The sequence below is a fragment of the Emydura macquarii genome, unplaced genomic scaffold, assembly GCF_026122565.2.
Source record: "Emydura macquarii macquarii isolate MOO-44397 ecotype Brisbane River unplaced genomic scaffold, CSIRO-AGI_Emac_v2 contig_1781, whole genome shotgun sequence".
Lineage (NCBI taxonomy): Eukaryota > Metazoa > Chordata > Testudines > Chelidae > Emydura > Emydura macquarii.
This window is the reverse complement of record NW_027131918.1, coordinates 85,553-110,167: the sequence shown is the minus strand read 5'-3', so window position 1 is coordinate 110,167 and position 24,615 is coordinate 85,553. Positions and strand designations below refer to the sequence as shown.

The 24,615-nt window shown below is 51.5% G+C and overlaps 1 protein-coding gene across 1 annotated transcript; it reads left to right on the top strand.

Moving 5' to 3' along the window:
* The first annotated feature begins 583 nt into the window (after positions 1 to 583).
* Positions 584 to 22,978, top strand: LOC137158650 (hydroperoxide isomerase ALOXE3-like). The gene is made up of 14 exons (XM_067556456.1): positions 584 to 730; positions 1,539 to 1,743; positions 4,111 to 4,195; positions 4,989 to 5,111; positions 5,857 to 5,960; positions 6,391 to 6,563; positions 6,682 to 6,825; positions 7,808 to 8,011; positions 8,786 to 8,872; positions 10,466 to 10,635; positions 16,216 to 16,337; positions 19,451 to 19,551; positions 21,991 to 22,161; positions 22,799 to 22,978. The coding sequence occupies exons 1-14, from the start codon at positions 584 to 586 to the stop codon at positions 22,976 to 22,978; spliced, it is 2,016 nt and encodes a 671-aa protein (XP_067412557.1).
* Positions 22,979 to 24,615: the final 1,637 nt, after the last annotated feature.

Here is a 24,615-nt window from a genome sequence, read left to right as displayed (position 1 = left end):
TTTGATAGTAGCCTTCAAAGACCTAAAAGAGAGTTTCCAGGGAGGATGGAGCTAGGCTGTTTTCAGTGGTGGCAGATGACAGAACTAGGAGCAATGGTCTCAAGTTGCAGTGGGGGAGGTTTAGGTTGGATATTAGGAAAAACTTTCCCCCTAGGAGGGTGGTGAAGCACTGGGATGGGTCACGTAGGGAGGTGGTGGGCACATGTGAATTTTTGCAAAGAGCTGCATAACACGGCGTCGGTGGAAAAGACGCCGCTCTCCCAGTCCGCCGTTTGCTCAGAGCCTTCACCTGAGTGTGGGGCTTGCGTGACTGCAATGAGCATCAATCCAAGAGCTCGGCTTGGGTGAGTCTTTTCACAGGTGTGTGGGAGTGAGGAGGGATGCCCTGGGGCTGGTTGGCGCCTGGCCCCAGCCTGGATGCAACAATGCAGGAGCAAATCAGCAAGCCTGCCGTGGCCCCTAGGGCTGACCTGCCGAGGAACGAATCCTCACTTGCCGGCGTGGCTAGGAACCACTGGGAGCAGCTCTTTGTGCCCCGACCCACCGGCTGGAGGAGCAAGGACGACCCGCTGACATTGCCCGCATGGCCACCTACGTAGTCCAGGTGACCACCGGGCAGGGTCTGGCAGCCAGCACCTGCAGCGCTATCTCCATCACACTGGTGGGAGTACAGGCGGAGAGCCCCAAGCAGCGGCTGGATCATCAAGGCAAGGACTTCGCTCCGGGTTCTGTGAGTATGAATTCTTCCTCTCCGACAGAGACTGAGGATCTGAGATGAAGATCAGACAAAGAATTCTCTGTATTCAGGCCACGGCTTTAATTCAGTCTCATGCTTCAGGGTTTCACCTGGGTTCTGCAGGGGTCAGGAAGGATTCCCCTCCCCCCATCCCTGATAAACAACCAGTCAGTTGCATTCTGATTTTTTTTTTTTAGTTCCCCACCTTTTAGTTCTGGGCTCCTTGAGTGGGTCACGTCCTCGTTCCATGCCTCAGTTTCCCCATTGGAAAGGGAGGATAATAATTTGCTGGTTTAGATTGTGGTGCTTTTTTTGCTGATGCTCGGCACGTGTCCGTGCAGCTCCGGACGCAAAGGGAGGGGGAACTTGCAGCACCCGGCACCCTGGGGGCCTGACGCTTGATTGGGTCTCTCCGTGCTACCGTAATCCCCCTAAAAGTGCTTCCCTATGACTCCCGTTCTCTGGAGGGGTGAGGCCGATCATCCCCCCTCACATCTGGAGCAGAGGGGTGGGGGGGCTGTAACAATCTTCATGCTCCCTTGGCTGGGTGAGACCTGGCAATATTTCTGCACCGACCCCCCCACCCCGATCTCTGGGCTCAGCGTGAGTGGTGCCCCCCCTGGAGGTCACCACTGGCATTTCCCCCCCACCAGCCAGGGCAGATCCCATTTGCCCCAGAAGCCGGTGTGGAAGTGCAATGCGAAATGTCCAGCAATGGAGAGGAGTTGGCTTTTCTCAACTCTGTAGGGGCGGGGGCTCTAACCCTGCCCCCCCCATCCGTCGTGCTGTCTCCCCCCGCCAGGTGGATGTGTACCAGGTGCCCTGCACGCGATCCCTGGGACCGATCGTGCTGATCCGCCTCTACAAGGAGCCCTATTCCTTCTTCCCCTCGGACAGCTGGCTCTGTGACTGCGTCCAGGTGACGTCGCCCGAGGGGGCGACCTACCACTTCCCCTGCTACCAGTGGATCGAGGGCTACCGCACAGTGGAGCTGCGGGAAGGGGCAGGTAGGCTTCCCTGCCCCCCCAGCCACATCCCCCGGCTTCACACGAGGGACGGTCAGGGCTCATGATCTTTCAAGAGCTGAATCTCGCAGGCACGGTTTCATGGACAGCTTCCCATGGAGAGGCTGGGCCCTCAGTTTCCGGCTGAAAATTTCAGACTTAAGCCTCCTTTTTCAAAGACTTTCCCTCCCTTTTCTGCCCTAGTGATTCATGGTGATTCGGGGCAGGACGGGTGGGATGGGAAATTCCCTTTTGACTTGTTCGCCAGGATGCCTCGATGTCTTCTATGAACTCTGACGGATCCTGATCAGTGACTGGTTCAAGGGTAGAAAATGGGGCTGGAATCAATGGGCTGTTTTCACAGTGGGGAGACGGTAAATAGCGGGGTCCCCCGATGGTCTGGAGCAGGACCAGTGCTGTGCAATATATACTTAAATGATTTAGAAAAGGGGGCGAGCGGGGAGGCGGCAAAGTTGGCGGGTGACACTGAATTACTCATGATACTCAGTTCAAAGCAGACTGCGAGGCGTTAGAAAGGGAGCTCACAAAACTGGTTGAGTGGATGACAATACGGCAGGTGAAATATAACGTTGGTACGTGCAAAGAAATGCAGATTAGAAAACACCGTCTCAGCGACACATATAAAAATGACGGGGTCTAAATTAGCTACTAGCATTCATGAAAGAGATCTTAGACTCATTGTGGAAAGTTCTCAGAAAACATCCGCTCAAGGTGTAGCGGTAGTCAAAAAAGCTACCAGAACGCTGGCAACTGTTAGGAAAGGGGGCAGATGAATCCAGAAATGATCCAATGGCTTCTTTCTAAATCCACGGCACGCCCACATCTTGAATTCTGCATGCAGCTCTGGTCGCCCCGGCTCAAAAAAGATTTCTTAGAATTGGAAAAAGTACAGAGAAGGGCAACAAAAATGGTTAGAGGGGATGGAACAGCTTCTGTGTGAGGAAAGATTAAAACGACTGGGAGTGTGAGAAAAGAGACAGCTAAGGGGGGTATGATAGAGGTTTATAAAGCCAGGAATGGTGTGGAGAAAGTGAGTAGGGAAGTGTTATTTAGCCCTTCACGTAACACAAAAAGCAGGGGTCGCCCAATGAAATGAATTGGCAGCAGGTTTAAATGGAACAAAAGGAAGTATTTCTTCATACGACACACAGCCAACCTGTGGAACTCCTCGCCAGGGGATGTTGTGAAGGCCTGATGTATAACAGGGCTCAAAAAGAACTAGATACATTCCTGGAGGATGGGCCCCTCTGTTAGCCAAGATGGGCAGGGAGGCAACCCTAAGTTCTGGGTGTCCCTAAACCTCTGATTTTTAGAAGTTGGGCCTGGACGGCAGGGGATGGGTCACTTGATAAATTGCCTGGTTCTGTTCACTCCGTCTGAAGCAGCTGGCCCCGGCCACTGTGGGAAGACAGGACACTGGGTTAGATGGACCATTGTTGATCCAGTCTGGCCGTTCTTATGTTCCTGTGTAATAGCCTGTCATTGTCTGGGCTGGCTAATAGATGGTTACTTGGAACTGGTTTCATGTAAACACCCGACTTGGCAGGTGGCCCTTCCTGGCCTAATTGCTTCACTGTCCTTGGGTGAGGTGCTGCTAAAGTTGCTTCACAAGGTCACAATTTGCACATCTCTATATGGACACCTACACCCATTCATAACCACAGGCTGCATTGCGTCGCTCAGGGTGGCCACTCAGTTCAGAACATCACACGCTTACGTCATATATTTTTACAGTAAAACAACACCTTATACAGTTAGTCGGTTTAACTGCTTATTTGAGGGGGGTTCAAACCTTCTGTTCTCCCCCTGGGGATGCCTGGATCCTGATTCTCACACCCCGTCACAGCTTTGCCACACGCCCATCAGTCCTTAGTTTTGCCATGCGCACATCTGTCCACATCTGCCCTTCACGAGATTAGCCACATTTACCTCTGCCCACGTCTGCTTATTCGCAGGTTGGCCCCAGGCATGTCGGTCCTTCAGAAAGTTTTCACCATGAACGTCTGTCTGCATCTGCTCCGAGGCACCTTTTCCACATGCACAGTTGTCTACATCTGAACTTCAGGAGGTTTATCACATGCACATCTGTCTGCATCTGCCCCAGGGCTGGTTTCCCACACGCACATTTGTCCTCATCTGTCCTGAGCCTGGGCTGCCCCATAAACATCTGTCCATGTCTGTCCTTCATGAAATTTCCTACACGGACATCTGTCCTGGGCCTTGTTTGCTGCAGAAACATCTGTCCACATCTGTCCTGGGTGACATTTCCCACGTACACACCTATTCACATCTGTCTTTCATGAGGTTTTCCACATGCACATCTGTCCACATCTGCCCTTCTCCTTCCAGCCAAAACCGCTGCAGATGATGCCCAGCACCCCTTACTGCTGCAGCACCGGCAGGAGGAATTGAGGGCACGGCAGGAGGCCTATCGGTGAGCTGGGCAGGGCCAGCGGGGCTGGTGAAGGGGAGTGGGATGGGGAAAGGGTCTTTTCCTTCGGTCTCCACCAGGAAGTGGCCGGCCTGTCCAACCCGGGCAGGCCTTACCACCCCTTCCTCCCCCCGCATCAGCCTCCCGCTCCTGCTCTGGCGAGGCGGCGAAAGAGTTAACGAGGCCGCAACAGCAGCTTGGTGCTTCACTGCAAGCCCCAGCTCCTGGAGTCACGGGGGTTCGGACGGGAAAAACTCAGCTTCCATCGAAAAATGCAGTGTGGGTGTGTGGGGGAGAAACGCGCAGAAATGGGACCCCACCTACAAGCCTTGAGGCCAAACAGTGAGCAAGACCCCAAAGGTTATTTAGTGAAACCTCAGGATTTTGAAGCCAAGCCTGTGATTTGGGGGAGGGTGGGGGGCTGGCGCATGATCTCTGAACCCTTGGGGTTCACAAAACTGTATTTAAATGGAGCTTTTTAGGGCGTTTGGAAGGGAATAGGGGCAGTTCTTTAGAGCAATCGGCTCAGACTCTCGGCAAACTCTGGCAGCGTCGCTGCAGCGGTCACACGCGCTGCATGTTTGGGATGTTTCCTCTGTAACTACAACAGCTAGAGACACTTATTTTTGATTGGAAGCTGAGCAGGCAAGGGACTTATTTTTTTTTTGCCCCTCGAGAATCGTCCAGCCACGGACGAGGGGCTACACCAGGATCTGCGGCCTGAGGTGCGTTGGCGTGGCTGGCTGATGCGCTCCCAGGCGTCTCGCTGAGCTGGGGCTGGTGTGTCTCCCCGCAGCTGGAAGGAATACCTCCCCGGGTGGCCGAGGTGCCTGGACGCGGAGAGCGTGGACAAGCTGAACTCTGACATCAAGTACAGCATGACCAAGAGCACCATCTTCACGCTGCGCACCATTAAAACGTGAGTGGGTGGGGGCACTTGCTCGGGGGCTAGCCCCGAGGGAGAGGGGGCGCTGGAGGGCAGCCTGGGGTAGTGGTGGTGTGTGGTTGTGAGGAGGGTGTCATGGGAGAGCACAAAGTGAATCACCCCCAGCGGGGATGGGTTGAACTGAGGGTCACTCCGAAGAGGCGATCTCTATCTCAGATCCCGTGCCCAGGGCAGGGTTCATGCCCGCCACCCTCCCTGACACCCCCTCTCTGTCTCTGTGTTATGCCAGGCGCAGGAGACCCTCTACGAGCGACTGCGCCTGCCCCAAAGTCCTCATGGGCTCAGCAAAGGGTGTGTGGGGGGGAAACTAAGTCACAGAGGAGAGAAGAGAGACTCACCCGAGGTTACCCAGCTGTACAGTGGTGGGAATAGAGATCATGGCTTCCAACTGACCAGTCGACTGAAAACCCATCTATCTATCTATCTGGGAGATCGGGGCATGGTCATATAGCTCGGTGCCTATAGGGGGCAGATTGGGGGGCGTGTCTAGGGTGCTTTGCGCTGGGGCTATTCCCTGCCCTCCAGGGCCCATAGGAGGTGGATTGGGGCCAGGGTCGGGGAACACTGTGCTGGGACTATGGGGTCTTGGCAGTGCTCTCCCTTCCATTGGGTGCCTGGCCACGCCCCCTGCCTGGGGATGAGGCTCTGGCCACGCCCCCTTCTTCCTGGCTATCTGGGTGAATGGGTCTCTCCTCCAAGCGTCTCTCTTGCCCCCCAGGGAGCTGGAGCTGAAGCTGAAGGGGTTCTCCCTATGTGCAGCCTCCTGGGAGAAGCTGGACGACATCCAGAAGATATTCTGGTGTAGCAGGACCCCCATTTCAGGTCTGGGCCTCCCCGGGGTACCTGGGCACGCCGCTCCCAACCCAGTCTGACCCTGGGCCCACAGACCTCAGGGGAGATGACCCTGCTGCTCTCCCCAGCCTGCGGCCTGGTCTGTGGGCCCAGGGTCCGTGTTCCACCTGGGGTGGAGCTCAGCGGTGGGGCTGGAGGGTGAAGGACAAAGTGGTTTTGTGACCCTTCTGCAGCCTCTCCGGTTCCATCCCCGTGGGAAGCTAGAGAGTAGCTTGGGGTTGCATCAGCACGTGCCCCCCACACCCTGTCACAATTCCCATAGCTAGGTGGGGGGCTCCCCCATCTTTGGACACTAATGGAGAGACGTTCATTGACACCTGCCAGGATCTCCCATAGACGCCCATTGACACCAGCTGGGATCTGGTCCCGTTGACTCCCACGATGATGTCTCTGTCCTCAGAGTACGTCTCCGAGCACTGGCAGGAAGATGCGTTCTTTGGGTACCAGTTCCTGAACGGGGTCAACCCGGTTCTGATCCGGAAATGCACGGAGCTCCCGGAAAACTTCCCCGTGACCCAGGAGATGGTGGCCGGCTCCCTGGGGAAGGGCACCACCCTGCGGGATGAGCTCAAGGTAACCCGATCCTGCCGGGCTACTGGAAGCCATCTGCGGGGCTCGGTTCTGGGGGTCCTGCTCGGAGAAAACCCAGCCTGCTTTGTGCTGGAGATGAACCCCACTTTGTGCCTTGCAGAGAGGGAACATCTTCCTGACGGATTACCGCATCATGGAGGGGATCCCCACCACCCAACTCAATGGGAAACAGCAGTACGTGGCCGCGCCGCTCTGCCTATTGTACCTGACACCAGCCGGGCAGATTGTGCCTTTAGCCATCCAGGTAATGAGCGTGCCCAGCCTCTGCCCGGTGCTCAGAACTGCCCGGGGAGCCTTTTGCTCCCATCAGGCTAATCCAGAACAGAGGAATTGCCAACCTGGTCCGTATCAATGGGCCCATCTAACCTGGTACCCCGTCTCCTCCATGCCGCCCTGGTTCAGACGAATGGGCCATCTAGTCCGCTATGTCTCGGAGAGTTGTCAGCACCAGCTGCATCAGAGAAAGGGCAACAGCCCTTCCACTAAGGCACCTCAAAATTTGGGGGTGGGGGGGGTTGAAACACTTCCCCATGCGAAATAGATCCTCCCATGCAGGGACATGGCCATTTCGACCGAGCGTTTCTGTTACCAGCCGGGGGAAGGATCCATATTGAAAGTTTGATTGGACTCGACTTAAAATGTTGGGTTCTGGGGGGTTTCAGGAACTGAAAAATATTGGGTTTGCAGGAATTTTTGCCCCCCCCCCTTTTTCCTATTTACTCTTTATCTTTCGCTTTCCTCTGTATTTTTCACCCCTGGAAGGTTAAAAAAAAGCCTCAAGAAGTGGAGCAGGGGAAGGAGAAAAATCCACTTTTCACACATTTGGAAAAAAGTTGTTTTGCAACTGGGCAGGCATGGCTGAAGGATGGATGGGCTGAGTAGACGGGAGGGACAGACGGATGAACGGGGGGATGGATGGACCGAGTAGACCAGAGGGATGGAAGGAATAGTGGGAGGGATGGACCAGACGGATGGTAGGGACAGATGGATGGACCGAAGGATTGGACAGAAGGGCTCTGATTCCCCCCAGCTCCAAGCATTCATTCAGGGGTCCTTCTGGGTGGGGCTGCTCCCCCCGTTCCCACCCGCTGGGTGCCTCCAGATGTCAAAGCCCCCAGCAGCAGTGGGCTCTGTCCAGTCCTGCGCTGCCTCCTTGCTGGCAAATCCCCGCACGGCAGCCGTGACGCAGGCTGCTTTCTCCTCATCACCTCTCCCCGCCCTTGCAGCTCAGCCAGCGCCCGGGCCCCGACAGCCCCATCTTCCTGCCCAGCGACCCCGAGTGGGACTGGACCCTGGCCAAGATCTGGGTGCGGCTGGCCAACTTCCAGGTCCATGAGGTCAACACCCACCTGCTGGAGGCGCATTTCCTCTGTGAGGTCTATTGCCTGGCCACACTGCGCCAGCTGCCCATGTGCCACCCCGCCTACAAGGTGAAGGGCGCAAGGGACCGGGCGAGGGGGGGCACCCCTCTCATGTCCTTTATGTGGCTTTGGCCAGCAAACAGCTGTGTCCCATCTGTGCCCAGCTGGGCCTGTGCCTCAGACGAACCCAGCTGTGTGCCCCAGATGTGCCCAGCTGCATCTATGCCCCAGATATGCACAGCTGTGTGCCCCCCAGATGTGTGCGGCGGTGTGCCCCAGCTGTGCCCAGCTGTGTCTATACCTCAGTTGTGCCCTGCTGCATCTATACCCCAGATGTGCCCTGCTGCATCTATACCCCAGATGTGCACAGCTGTGTGGCCCCAGATGTGCACAGCTGCACGCTCCTGATGTGCCCAGCCACATCTGTGACCCAGATGTGCGCAGCGGCATCTGTGCCCCAGATGTGCACAGCTGCATGCCTCGGATGGGCCCAGCTGCGCCCAGCTATGCCCAGCTGTGTGTGTGTCTGTGCCGGTGCAGATGTGCCATCTCCGGCTGAGCCTGTGTCCAGCTGTGTCTGCAGCCAAATGTGGCCATGCCCCAGCTGTGCCCATCAGCGGCATGCCACTTTGCCCAGCTGTGTGTGTGTATCTCCATTTCACACAGCCACGTGAGTCCCAGTCCCTCCCCCCCGCGACGTGCTCTCTGCGTGCCCCGAATCCCCTGCACAGGGGGTCCCCAGGCGGAAGGTGCCCAGGACCTGTGTCACTGGGTTGGGGGGGAGGGGTTGGACCTCGCATCTGGCTCCCGTCTCAGCCTCGCATCTCTCCACTCCCCCCACAGCTCCTGATCCCCCACACCCGCTACACCTTGCACATCAACACCTTGGTCAGGACCAACCTCATACAGCCGGGAGGGATCTTGGATAAGGTGAGAGGTGACTCGCCCCCTGACCCTCCCATTTCCCTGGTTAGAGCGGGGTGGGGTCAGGGCTGGGAGCCAGGACTCCTGGGTTTCATCCTTGGCTCTGGGAGGGGAGTGCGATCTAGTGGTTAGTGCATGGGGGGGTGGTGGTGGGTTTCAGGATGCTTCAGATCAATTTGCAGCTCAGCTACTTGCTTGTGAAGTGACTGCAGAAAAGTCCCTTTCCTTCTGTGTGACTCTTTTTCCTCATCCATATAATGGGTAATATTGTGAGGCTGCTCCAGGCATTCCTCCAGCAGGCCTGGGCGGGGGAAACATGACGCTAGAATTGGACCTTCTAGGATAAGACAGCGGCTGAAAGGGCTATCGCCTCCCTGGCCTGCATGAGGAGCGGATTGTGGAGCAACCAGAGGGAGAAGGCAGCTTTAGTGACGCTGAAATGGGCCGCAAATTGGTGTCAATTTCGCTGCCTCCTTTCGGTGAAACAAACGACTCTTTGTTTAAAGCCCTTTTTACCATGGTCGAGATCAAAAAGAAACGTTGGGCTCGCGCTGTGATTTTGCTGAGCGGAGCCGTTTCTCTTTTGGGCCGGAGCAAAGACATTTTTCTTTATGTCTTCAATTCACCAAACCTTTCCAGCGCCTTCGGTTTGACCTGGAACGATTTTTTTTTCTTTATGTTTTTGGATATTGTCAGGGAGCCGAAAAAAGAAACCCCCTGTTACTCGGCCAGCTGTACCAGGCTACGTCTGGACATGGCTCTGGTGACATCATGTCTGGGATGGGGCACCCAGTTGCAGTGTTTCCATCTTATTGACACGCAAAGAGCCATGCGGTTGATTTGTTGTCTGGACAACCCGCCTCACGGTGAGACATTGAACAGAGAAACTGTATTGCCGATGAGAGAAGGAGAAAAGGAGGTTTGGTCTCTCTAGAAGTACCTGCATAGGGAGATTTCTGGTGACAGAGGGCTCTTTAATTCAGCAGAGCAAGACCTGGCGGCTGGGAGTTGAAGCTGGATCTCGTCATGGTGGGAAATGAGAGGCAGCTGCCTCCCAAGTTTGAGAAGAAGCATTAGAAGCAGCTTCCCAAGGGGGTGGGGGACTGTCGCTCAGGGATGATTTATTAACCCCAGCGGCCATCAATCAGCACCGAGTCCAATGGAGCTGGAGGCGTGGGGCCCTCCCTCCCGGTCAATCTCCGAGGAAGGCCACAGTGTCTTTGAACGACGGTCTGTCGGCAGGGAAAGTTAGTGATTGTTGTCAGTTGTTGGCTACATGTGTGTTCTCCCGGTGCGTATGCTGTCTCAGCCAGTGGGATATGTCTGTTCTCCTCGACAGCTCCCCCACAGGGCCTGCCCTTAGTACTTCCTATTTCGGTCCCGCCTCTCTGCTTCCAGTGTGGTGGGTGTGGCTTCCCTGGTTCCGCCCACCACGGGGCCTCTGGCCCTCCCTGGCTATAAACCTCTGACAGAGGCCACGCCTCTTTGCTACAGACTCCAATGAAGCAACACCCATTGACACCAACCAGGTGGGATCGGGCCCCACTGACACCCGCTGGGGAATCTGACCTCTCATGATCACTAAATTCTCGCCTCCAGGCCAGCGCGACAGGTCGGCACGGGATGCTGAAGTTGCTGGCCAAGGGCATGGAGAATGTGACCTACGAGTCACTTTGTCTGCCAGATGACCTGGAAGCCCGCGGCGTCACTTCACTCCCCCAATACTACTACCGTGACGATGGCCTGAGGATCTGGACAGCGGTGGAAAGGTGAATCTAAAAGGGGTGGGAACCGGTGCCGCCTTGGAGGTGGGGGTTGGAGAAGCCACAGCAGAACTAGGGAGGACCCGTGAATCTGTAGGGGAGGAGAGAGGAAGTGCTCTTCCAAGCCCTGCCCACAGACCAAGCCCCACCCACTCATTCCTCTCCAATGAGGTTCTGCTCCTAGTTGATCTGTAACATGCTTTCATCAACAGAGTAGACATCAGGAGCTGGAAATTGTCCTGAAGTCTCAGAGTTAATAGCCCTGTTGTAAGGTATGGGTGGCAACACACCACCCCACTCTCAGAGCAATGGGTCAGGCTCTCGGCAGCCTCAGGCAATGTCGCTGCCTCAGTTTACATCCAGGTCATAATCTGAAGGTTTTCTTCATGTTCCTGAGGCCTGGAGATTTGGGGCTAGCTCTACAGCTGATGTAAAGCCGTGAGACTTCAATACATCTGTGCTTATTTACCCCCGCCGAGGATCTGGTCCTGTCATTTTCATTTCTTAGATTCTAAGGCCAGAAGGGAGCCTTCTGCTCATCTACTCTGACCTGCTGTAATGTGGGCCATTGCCCCTCCCTAAAATAATTTCTTGATTTAAAAATGGTCAGGGATGCCACGACCCTTGGTAAATTGTTCTCTCACCTTTAACAATTGACACCTTATTTCCTGTTTGAATTTGTCCAGCCTCAACTTCCAGCCCAATCTATCTTCTATCTATCTATCTATCTTAAGTTTTGGGTAATAATATTCCATCTGGGATCTGGTCTGCTCCTCCGTCTTTCATAGCTCCTAGTGCATGGATAGGTTACGAGTCAGGACTGCAGTTTAGAAAAGGGTTCAAGCTCTTTCCTCAAGGTGCAGAGACATGGACAAGTTACCATTAGCATCTGGGAAAATGCAAACAGGTCGGGCTAAACATCCCTAAAAGGGCTCGATGGAGGCTTTCGGAAGCTAGTTGATCCACCAATGGTCAATGCAAATTTGGAAAGAGAGTTTGGCCAACAGAACTGGCACACACTGGGGAATTTGTTGCAGGGGACGAAGGACAGAAAAAATATGGCCCAAGTGAAATTTTCCTCGGCTGACAGCTTGTGAAAGGGACAGGTGTGTTGACAGGGTGGGATGTCACCCTGCTGGCTGGGCAGGAGCCTGGGAATGTTTGCCAGCAATAGATATTAAGTGTGCTTTTTCCTTATCAGATCTCAAAGGGCTTTGCAAAGGCAGGTCAGCGTCATTAGCCTCCTTTGACAGAAATTGAGAAGGGATCGACTCACAAGGATACTTTGGCACCTGCCTCACAGGGCAAATCTCAGCTCTGAAGTTAGACTCCCAAAAGAACCTCCGGGGAGAGTTAGGCACCAAAAAAAAACTATGAGCCAGGTGGCACTAGGCAGAGCTTGGAGGGGACCTGATTCATAGCCACAAACCCTCTCCTGAAATTAGGCACTTAAACCAGGTCAGCCCCTTCCTCCTGGGAAACACCTCCTGCCATCGCCCAGGGGTGAGAGCACACAACCAAGCATCAGACTCACTGGGTGCACCAAATCAGGGATTCAAACCTTGGTCTGCTACATTATGGGCCTGTGCACAAACCACCAGGCCATTGGGAGACACAAAGGGTTCTGAATTGGTTGCTATCTTTAGTGTGAGGCCTGATCCCATGGTCAGCTTTCTTGTGCTGACCAGAACCCAGCTGGTGTCAATGGGCGTCTCTCCACTGGAGTCAAGGGGCCAGATCCCAGCTGGTGTCAATGGGCGTCTCTCCACTGGAGTCAAGGGGCCAGATCCCAGCTGGTGTCAATGGGCGTCTCTCCACTGGAGTCAAGGGGCCAGATCCCAGCTGGTGTCAATGGGCGTCTCTCCATTGGAATCAATGGGGCCAGATCACCAGAAGGTGTAAATCAACATTGTTCTATTGGAGGCAGTGCAGGCGTGACATCTTGATCAGGACACCCAGAACCATGAGCCGCCGTGTTACCCCTCTGCCCCAGCAAGAGTGAGAGTGTTCCTGTGGGTAAGCTGCATGTCCGTTGCTTGACTGCCCTGCCAGCAAACTTGTCCAGACTCTGCCAGTCTAAACCTTGCCTTCTGGGAACAATCAGAGAACCCCAGCTTCCATTGCTTTGATTCCATAGTGTGTAATTTGCACTGGAGACAGGTAGCTTCCCTCCTGCCTGGGAGAAAACCCGCTTATCTCTTTGTTGGGTCGCAGACTTTAAAGCACAGTATCAGCAAGTATCCGTCATTCCTCATCCAGTGTTAATGCAGACGTTGCAGAATGAGAAACTAATCTCTCCTGTAAGCCTTAGGCCTTGTCTACGTTGGAACGCATCACTAGTTATTCCATTGTAATCATACATCTATGGTTATTCCAATACTACTGGCCATGTGGACATTCTTACTCCAGTATTAAAGTAGCTTCTGGTTGTTTAGTTCAATCCCCTTTCCAGGCAACGTAAAATTAAACCAGTCATGCTGGAATAAGAGTATCCACCCGGTGTGAGCGGATGAGGTCACATTCACACCTGAGCTATCCCAAGAAAATTGTTCTGTGTAGACAAGACCTCGGCTTAGATATGCCCGAGTTCAGCATCTGTCAGCTTCCATTCTGTGGTGTGAAGGTAGTGCCTCCTTTGTGGCTACATCAGGGGACCAACTCTTGCCCGACCTGGGGTCCTCTTCCTCAGTTTTTCATGCTGTCACTCCTCGTCCTCTCTTCACGATTCCAGGTGCTCCCTCTTCACAACGCGACGCTCTGGTCAGATCATATGATAGTCTTCCCCTTCTAGGTAACAAAGTCCCTTCAGACGAGTTGTCTGGTTGGCATTTCCAACAATCTTGGGCCACTCCCCAGGGGCTGGTAAGGGAACCTAGTTTTCCAGCCCAGGCAAAATTCTTTCACTTTTCCCTGATAGTTTCTGTAACGACCTCTGGCTTTTTTCTAACATTAGAAACGTCAGGTCCTAACTTTTCACTTTGTGCCATTTTGGCAGACTCGTCTGAAGGCTTGTTGTATTCTCCATTACTTGCAGGCTTAATAGATCAAGTCTGAATATGTTCTAAAAGAGATCAGATCTCCTGAACAGAAGTTCTGGGTTTGATGCAGATATTATTGGCTGTGGTTCTATGGCCTATGTTATACATAAGGTCAGCCTAGATGATCATGACCTGGAACCCTAAAAAATAAAACAAAACCCTCTTTACGGTCTCTAACTCTATGCATTCAGTGAGGCTGTACTACACAACTGAACCAAGTCACACATAACATTCATGAAATATTACAGGCATTTTCCCAGTTTGTCACAGGGGCCAGCGACCTAACAAATTTGAAGATGGAACTTGAACAGTTTGGAACTGGGATGATGTGATAGGGGGGCCTGGGAAAGAGGACTTTGGACTCCTTACCCAGGAGATCTCTGCCATGAAAAGCTGAAATGTCAAAATTCCCCACGCAATGAAAATTCCAAAATATTTCCCATCTGGGACCATTTTGTTTTTCAAATGGTTTTCTTTCCTTAACGATGAAATGTTTCATTTTGGATAATGCAGCAAAGTTGCATTCTGACTTCAGCTGCTCATTTTGCAGGAACGTGTCAATTGCGATGAAGTCACTAGAGGGAAAAGTCAAATTGAATCGACTTTCAACTTTCTCATTTCATTTGGACAAGGCCCAAATATTTTTTTTAAAACTTTTATATGATCTTAAAATATTAAAGACAACATATTATAAATAATATTAAATATATGGTACTTAATATATGCTGTATTTATACTTGCATATTATTTTCATATATACTATAATATTTAAATCAATGTCTTAATATAATATGAAAGTCAAATCAAAACATTTCTACTTTATTGAAACAAAACAAGATAGTTGATTTGTTTGGACTTTTCCCCATCGTTAATTTAATCAAAACGGACACATTCCCACCATAGGTTTTGATTAAGGTGAACCTAATTTTTTTGGATGGAAATCTGTTCCGTCAAAAATATTTTGAGCCTTCAAGATGGTAGGAGCCCCAGGATAGGTAGGGCTGAGGTTGAAATACTCCTTCCTTCGATCGGACAGACATTGATCCCATTTTCACTAAGCAGAATGGTCCTCAAGGTGTCACAGCTGACTAGGAAAAGGCTGAGTCAGCACAAGTAATATGGAGGGATGGCCTAGGCCCCTTAGAGCTGCCCCAGTGGGTTACTAGGAGTTGCTCTAAATTACGCCAGGGTCATTACCTCTCCTGGAGCAGCCCAGGTGCTGTAAAACCAGAGCAATGCACAGAATGAGACCAGGAGGCCCTTAGACTGAGGACACTGTATTGCAGAGCATCTGCATTCTCCCAGGCTGTGTGACAGCATGGGTCTGAAGCAAGGGCCAGTGGAGTTAAAAAGAGTAAGGCTAAAGGTTCAGTATATTGTGAAGAAAAGGGGTTAACGTTGAACCAGATTCCTCTTGGTCAGGATGTGCCCTGACTGGTCTGGTTTGTTGGAGTGTGCTCTGCAGGTTCATGTATGCAGATGAAACCTCAAGAAGGAGGGCGAGATACATATTTTTCCTTCAAGTGGGAATTAACCATTTTTAAACAGTTTCCCAAGTAATGTTGTGGATTTGCCATCACTTGGAGAATTTACCCAGAGCTGGTTGCTAACAGTTTCTCTTCCCCCCAGGGAAAATTTGGATGGAAATGATTTTTGGGGAGAGGAAGGGGTCCAAAATTTTCAGCAAATGTTTTTTGACTTCTTGTCCCCAAACTGAAATCCAAAGGTTTTTTTCTGGCCAAAAATCTTTCTAAAACCACAACGTTTTCAGCCAGAAACTGCTGCAAACCAGAAGAGTTTTGGCCAATCCTTCTGAGGAAAACTGCTCAAAACAAGAACATTTCTGGCAGAAAAGCAAAATGAAAACGGTTCTGTGTTCAGGTTCTAATTCTCCCGATGAAAAAATATTTTTTTTAGAAGAAAGCTGACATGTCCTGCAGACTTTTTCGTTTTGTCAAAAACCCAGATTTTTTTCCAAAAAAAAAAAAGTTTGGATGGAAAATGTCCAACCTGGCGTAACTTTTCCATCAAGTTAGGGTGTCGTTTTTAAAAAGGGACTCTTTAGCTCACATACAACTTTTGGTGCTCATTTTAGGACTCGCTGGGTGAGATTTTGATGCCCGGAGTGGCGTTAATTTCCAGGCATCGTGGAAATCACGAGTGCTATCAGTGGCATTCTGCCACGCATACAAACATATCTGCACTGGATCAATGTGTGTGGCAAACTGTTTGCAAGTGAAAACTATTCGAAAATTTAAAATATATATTCCTAATCCTGTGGTGCCATCTAGCGACTTTTCCATAAAATTTCAATCTCTGTAATTTATGATCTAATTGGGGCTTGACCCCACTTCTCTTCGCCTCCCCATGTAAATCAAGAATAAGTCACTGGTGTCACTTGGGAGGATTCCCCTCCCACTAACCCCAGTGTAAATCAGTTGTAACTCCACTGGCGGGCGATTTCTCCTCTCGCTCGCCCCAGTGTGACTCAGGAGCAAACCCACTGCAGTATAAATAGCTAACTGGTTTATTCCTTTAATTCCCACAGTTTTGTCTCTGGCATCATTCATTTGTACTACAAGAGAGACGCCGCTGTCCAGGATGACTCTGAACTGCAGGCCTGGGTGGCAGAGATCTTTGCTGAAGGATTCCTGGGCAGAAAGTCATCTGGTATTGTCCTCCACCCTCCTCGCTCCCCCTCTTGAGCGTAACTAGTGGGGTCTGGATTAGATTTCATTGAGGGCTGGGTGGGGCATAAAGGGCTGGGCATGTGGCTGCTTCACGCTGGAGAAGGAATTGTGCCGTTCTCTGTTTGCGGTCTCGCTGCTCCAGGTTGATGTCAAACCAGTTTATAAAGACGCACATGGGGAATAAAAATTGGATAATGGGCTCTTTGATCTAGCAGAGAAAGATCCAGCCAATGGCCAGAAGTTGAAACCAAACTGATTCCGCCAGGAATGAGGGTGTACATTTTTAACAGTGAGGGGAATTAACCATTTGGAACAATTTCCCAAGGGCAGTGGCGGATTCTCCACCCCTGGCAATTTTTAAATCAAGAGTGGATGTTTTTCTGAAAGCTTTGCTCTCGCTCAGTCAGGAATGAACTCAGGGAAGTTATACTGCTTAGCGTAGAATATCACGGTGGCCTCAGCACCTGTGAAATGCTCCGTTTCAACGTCACTGGAAATGAAATCTTTGGATTTTTCAGTTCCAAACAACAAGAAGTATTTCGTCAAAATCAGAACAAAACCTTTCTTGCCACCGCAAGGGAGTGTGCTGCCCGACCTGAAATGAAATGTTTTTGAGAAGTCTGTTTCGTAACGACAGTCCGAACACGTTGGCTTTGTCCTGCAAACAATTCTCAGATTTTTTTGGGGGGAAGGGAAATTCTGGTTTCTGCACAGCTGTAATGTGGGCTCAGGTCCTAGGGACAACAGCTTGGTAAGACGCCAGGTTAACTCAGCAATTAAGACGTGCCCACCATTTTGATGGCCCCACAGATTCCGAAATCATGGATCAGCCCCTCTCTCCTCCCCCCAAAATCACAAGTGGCTTAAAACTCGTGAGACTGAAAAACTGTTACACACAGGGTGACTTTTATTTGCCTTCTGGCTGTTTGAATCTTTACGGCTTGCTGGTCCTCAGCTTTGTAACTGTGAGGGTGTGACAGAGTCCCCCAGGAACCAGCCAGTCAGGACTCTAGTGATTCGGGGTCTGCCCACCCTCGGGTCTCCACACACCAGCGCTGCCGCCTCCTGAATCTGGCCTCGCAGCATTCAGCACCCCCTGCTCTGCGGGAGCTCGCTCTGTGGGTCCCCCTGGATGGGACTCTGGGGAGTCCTTCCACACCCCCAAAGGGGCCATGCACCCACTTTGCAGGCAGAAGCGATTCACAGCCCGTGTGGGAGTCGGACGGGTTTATTAACTCTCAGGATGACAGTGCAGAAAGACTTTGTTAGCAGCTTCATTAGAAGTTACAGCAGTGACCACCTGGAGACGCTCAGAGCCCCAACTCACGGACCCTACGGCTCCCGACCCCTCACAGGGGACTGGCCTCGTCCACCCAGTCACCTCCCCAGACCTGTCCTCTTACCCCTCCCCAGTACTTTGTCTCCTTCCTGGGCAAGGTGGTCTCCGCCTGCCGCAACCTGTTACAGCTGGCTGACTCAGGAGGACAATGGGGGCTGGTCCGCGGATGTGTGGCTGAGGAAGGCCCATCCGCCCCCCAGTGGCCTCTGCAATGATCACACCCCCGGCTCCCATCACCGAAATACATGAGCAACATTTGGGGGAAACTGAGGCACGCACACATAGCGTTCAGAGAAAACCTCCAAGAATATCTCCACTTCATCACAGAGGGTCAGAAACATCTTTTTTAAAAAATGTATTTAATGAAAGCTGAGATTCTGTTGTGTTCACCATAGGGCAGAACCTAGGAAATGATCAAACACCCTGAGACTCGCACTAACATTGTGCGAGTTGGTGATCTTGCCAGTCACAAGAGTACGCATACAGAGTGTTGCAACCATCAGTGCCCGTGTTTCACAGTGCAGGGGTTAACCGGTGGAGCAAACTCCCAAGGGAAGTGATTGTCCATCTCTTGTTGGCTTCAGGTAGGAGACCTTTCTGGAAGATATGCTAGATAAGAACCTAAAAGCAGCCAGACTGGCTCAGACCAACAGTCCATCTAGCCCAGTATCCTGTCTTCCGACAGTGGCTAATTCCAGGTGCTTCAGAGGGAAAGAACAGAACAGGTGATCATCAGGTGAACTGATGAACCAAGGAGTTCAAGGAGGAATTATTGTGGGGAAGATTTTGGCTTGTGTTATACAGGACATCAGCCTAGAAGAACATAGTGGTCCTTCTGGCCTTAAACTCTATGAATCTATGAAATAAAATCAGTGTAAAAGCCACACCTTCTGTTACTCCGAAGCCATTCTTCACGCAAATCAGGACTCAGATTCTCTCTGCTGAGTTGTGGGCGCAGAGCTGTGTGAATATTTTTTTGACCTCCCTTTTTTGGAGGGGGAGGCAAAAAAAAAAACAAACGCAGATTTGGTGACATCAAAATATTTCACAGATCTGTGTAAATTTCACTGAATTGTTTCAGGAGGGGAAAAAAAAAATCCAAATCAGGTCGACATTTTTTAAATGAAACATTTGGATTTTTCCATTTGCAACGACTTTTTGTTTAGAAAGTTCCCTTAATTGTATTTTTGAAAAGATGATAAAAGTTAAAAAATAGCTCAAAATCACGCTTTTTTTGGTCTTTTCAGTTCATGAAAAATTTCAGTTTTGGATAGACCTGAAATGATTTTTTTCCCCTCAGTATTGCAGGAGAACCAAAAAGTCCATTATTTTGCCCCACTTCTCGTGGGAGGGATTGCGGCAGCCGTGTGTATGTGTGAGGAGGTGTGTCATTCCCAAGGCCAGAGATGAGTTTGGGGGCACGTCTTCACTACCACGCTAAATTGGCACCACTGCTATCGATGCAGTGGCATCGATTTAGCGGGTCTGGTGAAGTCATGCTCAGTCGATGGGAGAGCGCTCTCCCATCGATGTCGTAATCCACCTCAACAAGAGGTGGAAGTCGTGTCAACGGAAAAGCGTCTCCCATCGATGTAGCATAGTATGGATGCTACTGAATGTGGATCTAAGGCACGTCAACTTAAGTTATGTTACTTAGGTAAAGTAACTAGGGTAACTTAGATCGACTTAGAGTGGTAGTGCAGATGTGCTTTTGGTGTTAGCTCACAACCTGCCTCATTTTCTTCACCCAACAGGTGTCCCCTCCACATTGCAGACTATGGCTGAGCTCATCAAATTCCTCACCATGATCATCTACTGCAGCTCGGCCCGGCATGCCGCTGTCAACAGCGGGCAGGTAGGAGGGAGTTTGGGAGAGCTTGGTTTGAATAGCCCTAAAATATGCTGCTTTGCATGTCCCCACCCCTCTTTTGCACCCTGGGAAGCTCAGCTGATTTGGTTGATGAATCTCTGTACTAGTACAGAGGGCATCTCTATGGCAAGGAAAATCAGTGCCCATCCATGACTCCAGTGGAGAGATGCCCATTGACACCAGCTGGGATCTGGCCCCATTGACTCCAATGGAGAGACGCCCATTGACGCCAGCCGGGATCTGGCCCCATTGACTCCAAACTGGAAATAAAGTGCCTAATTTCAGCAGGGAGGATAATTAAGGAATGGACCCTGAAGACCTTTACTTAGATCATGCATCTGCTTCTAGCCCCTCCAGAAGTTGTTGGGCTCAAATCAAGGATTACTGCCCTAGGCATGTCAGACAAGGGGTTCCCAATTGTCCTTTCTGGTCTTAAAAATCTATCAGCCCAATCTGTTTGGGGTGATCCCTCTGGGTAAAACACCAACCCAGCCCCTATCTAAATGATTTCCCCCGGTCGCATAGGAAGTCCCTGTGCATGGAACCACACCATCCTTTTTCTCCCGCTCTGGGCCCATTAAGATACCGGCGCTGCACGGCTAATGCTGGGTTCACACTGCTGCCCCTTTTTGATTGGAGCAGCTAGTCGAATTTCAGGACCCTCGGCTTCTTCCCGGTTGACACAGAAACGGATGGCATCTGGCGTCCTTTTTGACGCCGTCTTGTTTCTTCTCTGGGAGTGTAGAAAGGCCACCTCTCTGAACTCAGGAAGAACTAAGAACGAAAGGAGCTGCGGCTTAGCTTACAGACCCAATGCTCTCTCTCTGTCGCTTTTCCCAGGGACACACTGGGTGTGTCTACACCATACACTAAGCCCAGGTTCTGACTCAGGTTTGAGCCCCAGGCCCCCTTCTGTCCACACACAGTTCAGTCTGACTTGGGTCAGGAAGCACTTGGGACCCAGATCCTAGGACATGGCTGGTGAGGTAGGTCAGTGCCCGCCTCCTGCTGTGACTCAGGTCATTTGGCAGTGTGGATGCAGCTCAACCTGCAGATCTGACTCAGAGGGGCTGCAGAGTGTGGGATGGGCTGGAGGCTGGATAGCCATCTTGTCTTCAGAGATGTAGGCGCAACAAATCCCTCATCTCGTCAGGGGATTGGACTTGATGACGTTGATGCACTGCTACAGACTGGGGACTGATGGGCTTGGCAGCAGTTCTGCAGAAAAGGACCTGGGGGTTACAGTGGATAAGAAGCTGGAGATGAGTCAGCAGTGTGCCCTGGTTGCCAAGAAGGCTAATAGTATATTGGGCTGCATTAGTAGGAGCATTGCCAGCAGATCGAGGGAAGTGATTATTCCCCTCTATTCAGAACTGGTGAGGCCACGTTTGGAGTATTGTGTCCAGTTTTGGGCTCCCCAGTGGAGGGCAAGGAAAATGATGAGGGGGCTGGAGCACAAGACTTATGAGGAGAGGCTGAGGGAACTGGGCTTGTTTAGTCTGCAGAAGAGAAGAGTGAGGGGGGATTTGATAGCAGCCTTCAAATACCTGAAGGGGGATTCCAGGGAGAATGGAGCTAGGCTGTTCTCAGTGGTGGCAGATGACAGAACAAGGAGCAACGGTTTCAAGTTGCAGTGGGGGAGGTCTAGGTTGGATATTAGGAAAAAGTTTTCCCCTAGGAGGGTGGTGAAGCACTGGGATGGGTTACCTAGGGAGGTGGTGGAATCTCCATTTTTAGAGGTTTTTAAGCTGCAGCTTGACAAAGCCTGGCTGGGATGATATAACTGAGGTTAGTCCTGCTTTGAGCAGGGGGTTGGACTAGATATCTCCTGATGTCCCATCCAAACCTCATCTTCTATGATTCTATGATATTGGGGCTTAATAAATACTAATATAGATATGGTGCTAGTCAACATTGTAAAGCAGTCACACTCTAAGGACATGACTCCCCTGCAGTTTGCTGGGGTGCTGCTGGGCATCCTGGTAACCTAGCCAAGGTGTGAGTGGCAACACGGCAAAGCCAGCCCTGTGTTACTGGCACTTGTGTGCACCTCTAGGGCTTCTGGAATCCTCTCCCCCGGCTCTATGTGCTGTGCCATGCACGAGTCTGTCTCAGTGAACCACGGGAGAGCTTGTCTCTCCCGGATGGGCACCGGGAAGAGAAAAGGCATGATGGTGAAGCTTGCCTCCGGGGCACGGCCCTCATGGGGGCACCAGAGGTGGAAGAAAAAGAGGCCCCAGCGATGAGGGTGCAGGAGTGGGGGAGTCATGGGAAGGTGCTGGCGGGGGGCTGAGAGCCCCCCAGTGGTTTAGCTTGTGTCCTGACCACAAAAGTGTGTGGGGGGGAGAGTGCGTTTCTCAGGACTCCTGGGTTTTCTGGTGTAGCTGTCCCTCTCTGACCTGCTGGCATGTAACTATGTCATAGTTTGATTTTGCTGCCTGGATGCCTAACTCACCAGCAACTTTGAAAGCACCTCCGCCCACCACCAAGGGCACCGCGACCTTGCAAAGCGTCCTGGACACCTTGCCCGCAGTGAACGCCACCTGCGCCCTCCTCTCCCTCCTCGCCGTCGTGAGCTACGAGCCCGGAGACCTGGTGAGTGGGGCGGCCCCTTTCATGCTGGCTGAGAGCTGTGGGCAAGGCTGGGGGGAGACAGAGGAATGGATGTGTGTGGGGGGAGCTGGGAGGGAGACACAGCAGCTGGGGAATGGGGAGTGTCCGGGGGGGAGGGGAAGAAGGTATTTATGCAAATGAGACCATGCATATTCATCAGCTCTGCAAATTAGGGTGTCGCTAGTAGAGGCTACTCATCTTCCTAGTGGAGCTTGGATTTGCTCAGAAAAAGAAATCCAAGCTGAGTTTTCTCATGGGATGGAGAGTCTGAAAAAGCTTTGCTTGGGAAACATGGAAAAGTTTCATTCTGACGATGTCAAAGCTGGATCATATACTTGTTCTGGGGCACCCTCTCCCCACCAGCCTCTTTGCTTTGCACAGACAGCTTAATTCCACCCCTTCCACATACCAGGGCGTCCTGATAGTTACAACGTTCTCCAGTTTTCTACCCTTCTCCAAAGGTCAGGGGGAGAAAAGGCGTCTTCTCCCCAATACCTAGCCAGAAGGCATCCAAGGAGAAGGGGCCAGCTTGGCTTGGACCCTGGTTCTTCCCCTTTGCCAAGGGGGAATCTGAGAGTTCACTGCCTCCGTATTCAAGTCATTCTTTGCTGCCTTCCAGAGACCCCTGGGCTACTACCCCGACCAACACTTCACCGAGGAAGAACCCAAACAGCTTATCGCAACCTTCCAGGCGTGCCTGGCAGAGATCTCCAAGGAAATCCGGCAGAGGAACAAGTCACTGCCCATTAGCTACCCCTACCTGGACCCCGCTGAAGTCCAAAACAGCGTGTCCATATAATCCTGGAGGGTATCTCCCCCCAGAGTTTTTGCCTGATCTGAGAATGTCTTGATAGAGGTTTCGGGAGAGAATTGGCAGGAGTGGCTCAAAAGGCAATCCTCTAAGGGCCCCAAGACCGGAAAACAAATAAGGAGAACTTCACATTCATTATCATAGAATCATAGAATATTAGAGTTGGAAGGGACCTCAGGAGGTCATCTAGTCCAACCCCCTGCTCAAAGCAGGACTAACCTCAGCTAAATCATCCCAGCCAGGGCTTTGTCAAGCCTCAGCTTAAAAACCTCTAAAGATGGAGATTCCACCACCTCCCTAGATAACCCATTCCAGTGCTTCACCACCCTCCTAGTGAAAAACTTTTTCCTAATGTCCAACCTAGTCTTCCCCAACTGCAACTTGAGACCGTTGCTCCTTGTTCTGTCATCTGCCACCACCGAGAACAGCCTAGCCCCATCCTCCCTGGAACCCTCTTTCAGGTAGTTAAAGGCTGCTATCAAATCCCCCTCATTCTTCTCTTTTGCAGACTAAACAAGCCCAGTTTCCTCAGCCTCTCCTCATAAGTCCTGTGCTCCAGCCCCCTCATCATTTTGGTTGCCCTCCACTGGACTCTCTCCAACTTGTTTACATCCTTTTTGTAGTGGGGGGCCCAAAACTGGACACAATATCCTAAATGCGGCCTCACCAATGCCGAATAGAGGGGAATAATCACTTTCCGTGACCTGCTGGCAATGCCCCTCCTGATGCAGCCCAATATGCTATTAGCCTTCTTGACAACCAGGGCACACTGCTGACTCATATCCAGCTTTTTATCCACTGTTACCCCCAGGTCCTTTTCTGCAGAGCTGCTGCCTAGCTCGTCGGTCCCCAGTCTGTAGCTGTGCATGGGATTCTTCCTTCCTAAGTGGAGGATTCTGCACTTTTCTTTGTTGAACCTCATTAGATTTCTTTTGGCCCAATCTTCCAGTTTGTTTAGGTCCTTCTGTATCCTATCCCTACCTTTCAGGATATCTACCACTCCCCACAGCTTAGTGTTGTCCGCAAACTTGCTGAAGGTGCAATCTACCCCATCCTCCAGATCATTAATAAAGATGTTGAACAAAACCGGTCCCAGGACCGACCCCTGGGGACCTCCACTTGTGACCAGTTGCCAGCTAGACATGGAGCTATTGATCACTACTCGTTGAGCCCTATGCTCTAGCCAGTTCTCTATCCATTTTATAGTCCATTCATCCAACCCATACTTCTTTAACTTGCTGATAAGAATACTGTGAGAGACAGTATCAAAAGCTTTGCTAAAGTCAAGGTAGACCACATCCACCGCCTTCCCTACATCCACAGAGCCAGTCACCTCATCATAGAAAGCAATCAGGTTGGTCAGGCATGACTTTCCTTTGGTGAATCCGTGTTGACTGTTCCTGATCACCTTCCTCTCTTCCAAGTGCCTTAAAATGGATTCCTTAAGGACCTGCTCCATGATCTTTCCAGGGATTGAGGTGAGGCTGACTGGTCTGTAGTTCCCTGCATCCTCTTTCCTCCCTTTTTCGAAGATGGGCACTATATTTGCTTTTTTCCAGTCCTCAGGGACCTCCCCCAATTGCCACGAGCTTTCAAAGATAATAGCCAATGGCTCTGAAATCACC

What these genes read in the sequence shown, in the direction of transcription:
- LOC137158650 (XM_067556456.1), top strand. Translation starts at nt 584, where the DNA reads ATGGCCACCTACGTAGTCCAGGTGACCACCGGGCAGGGTCTGGCAGCC. An exon ending in TTGTGCCTTTAGCCATCCAG is followed by an intron (nt 6,826 to 7,807) that starts GTAATGAGCGTG and finishes CCGCCCTTGCAG; the next exon opens with CTCAGCCAGCGCCCGGGCCC. An exon ending in CGGGAGGGATCTTGGATAAG is followed by an intron (nt 8,873 to 10,465) that starts GTGAGAGGTGAC and finishes TCTCGCCTCCAG; the next exon opens with GCCAGCGCGACAGGTCGGCA.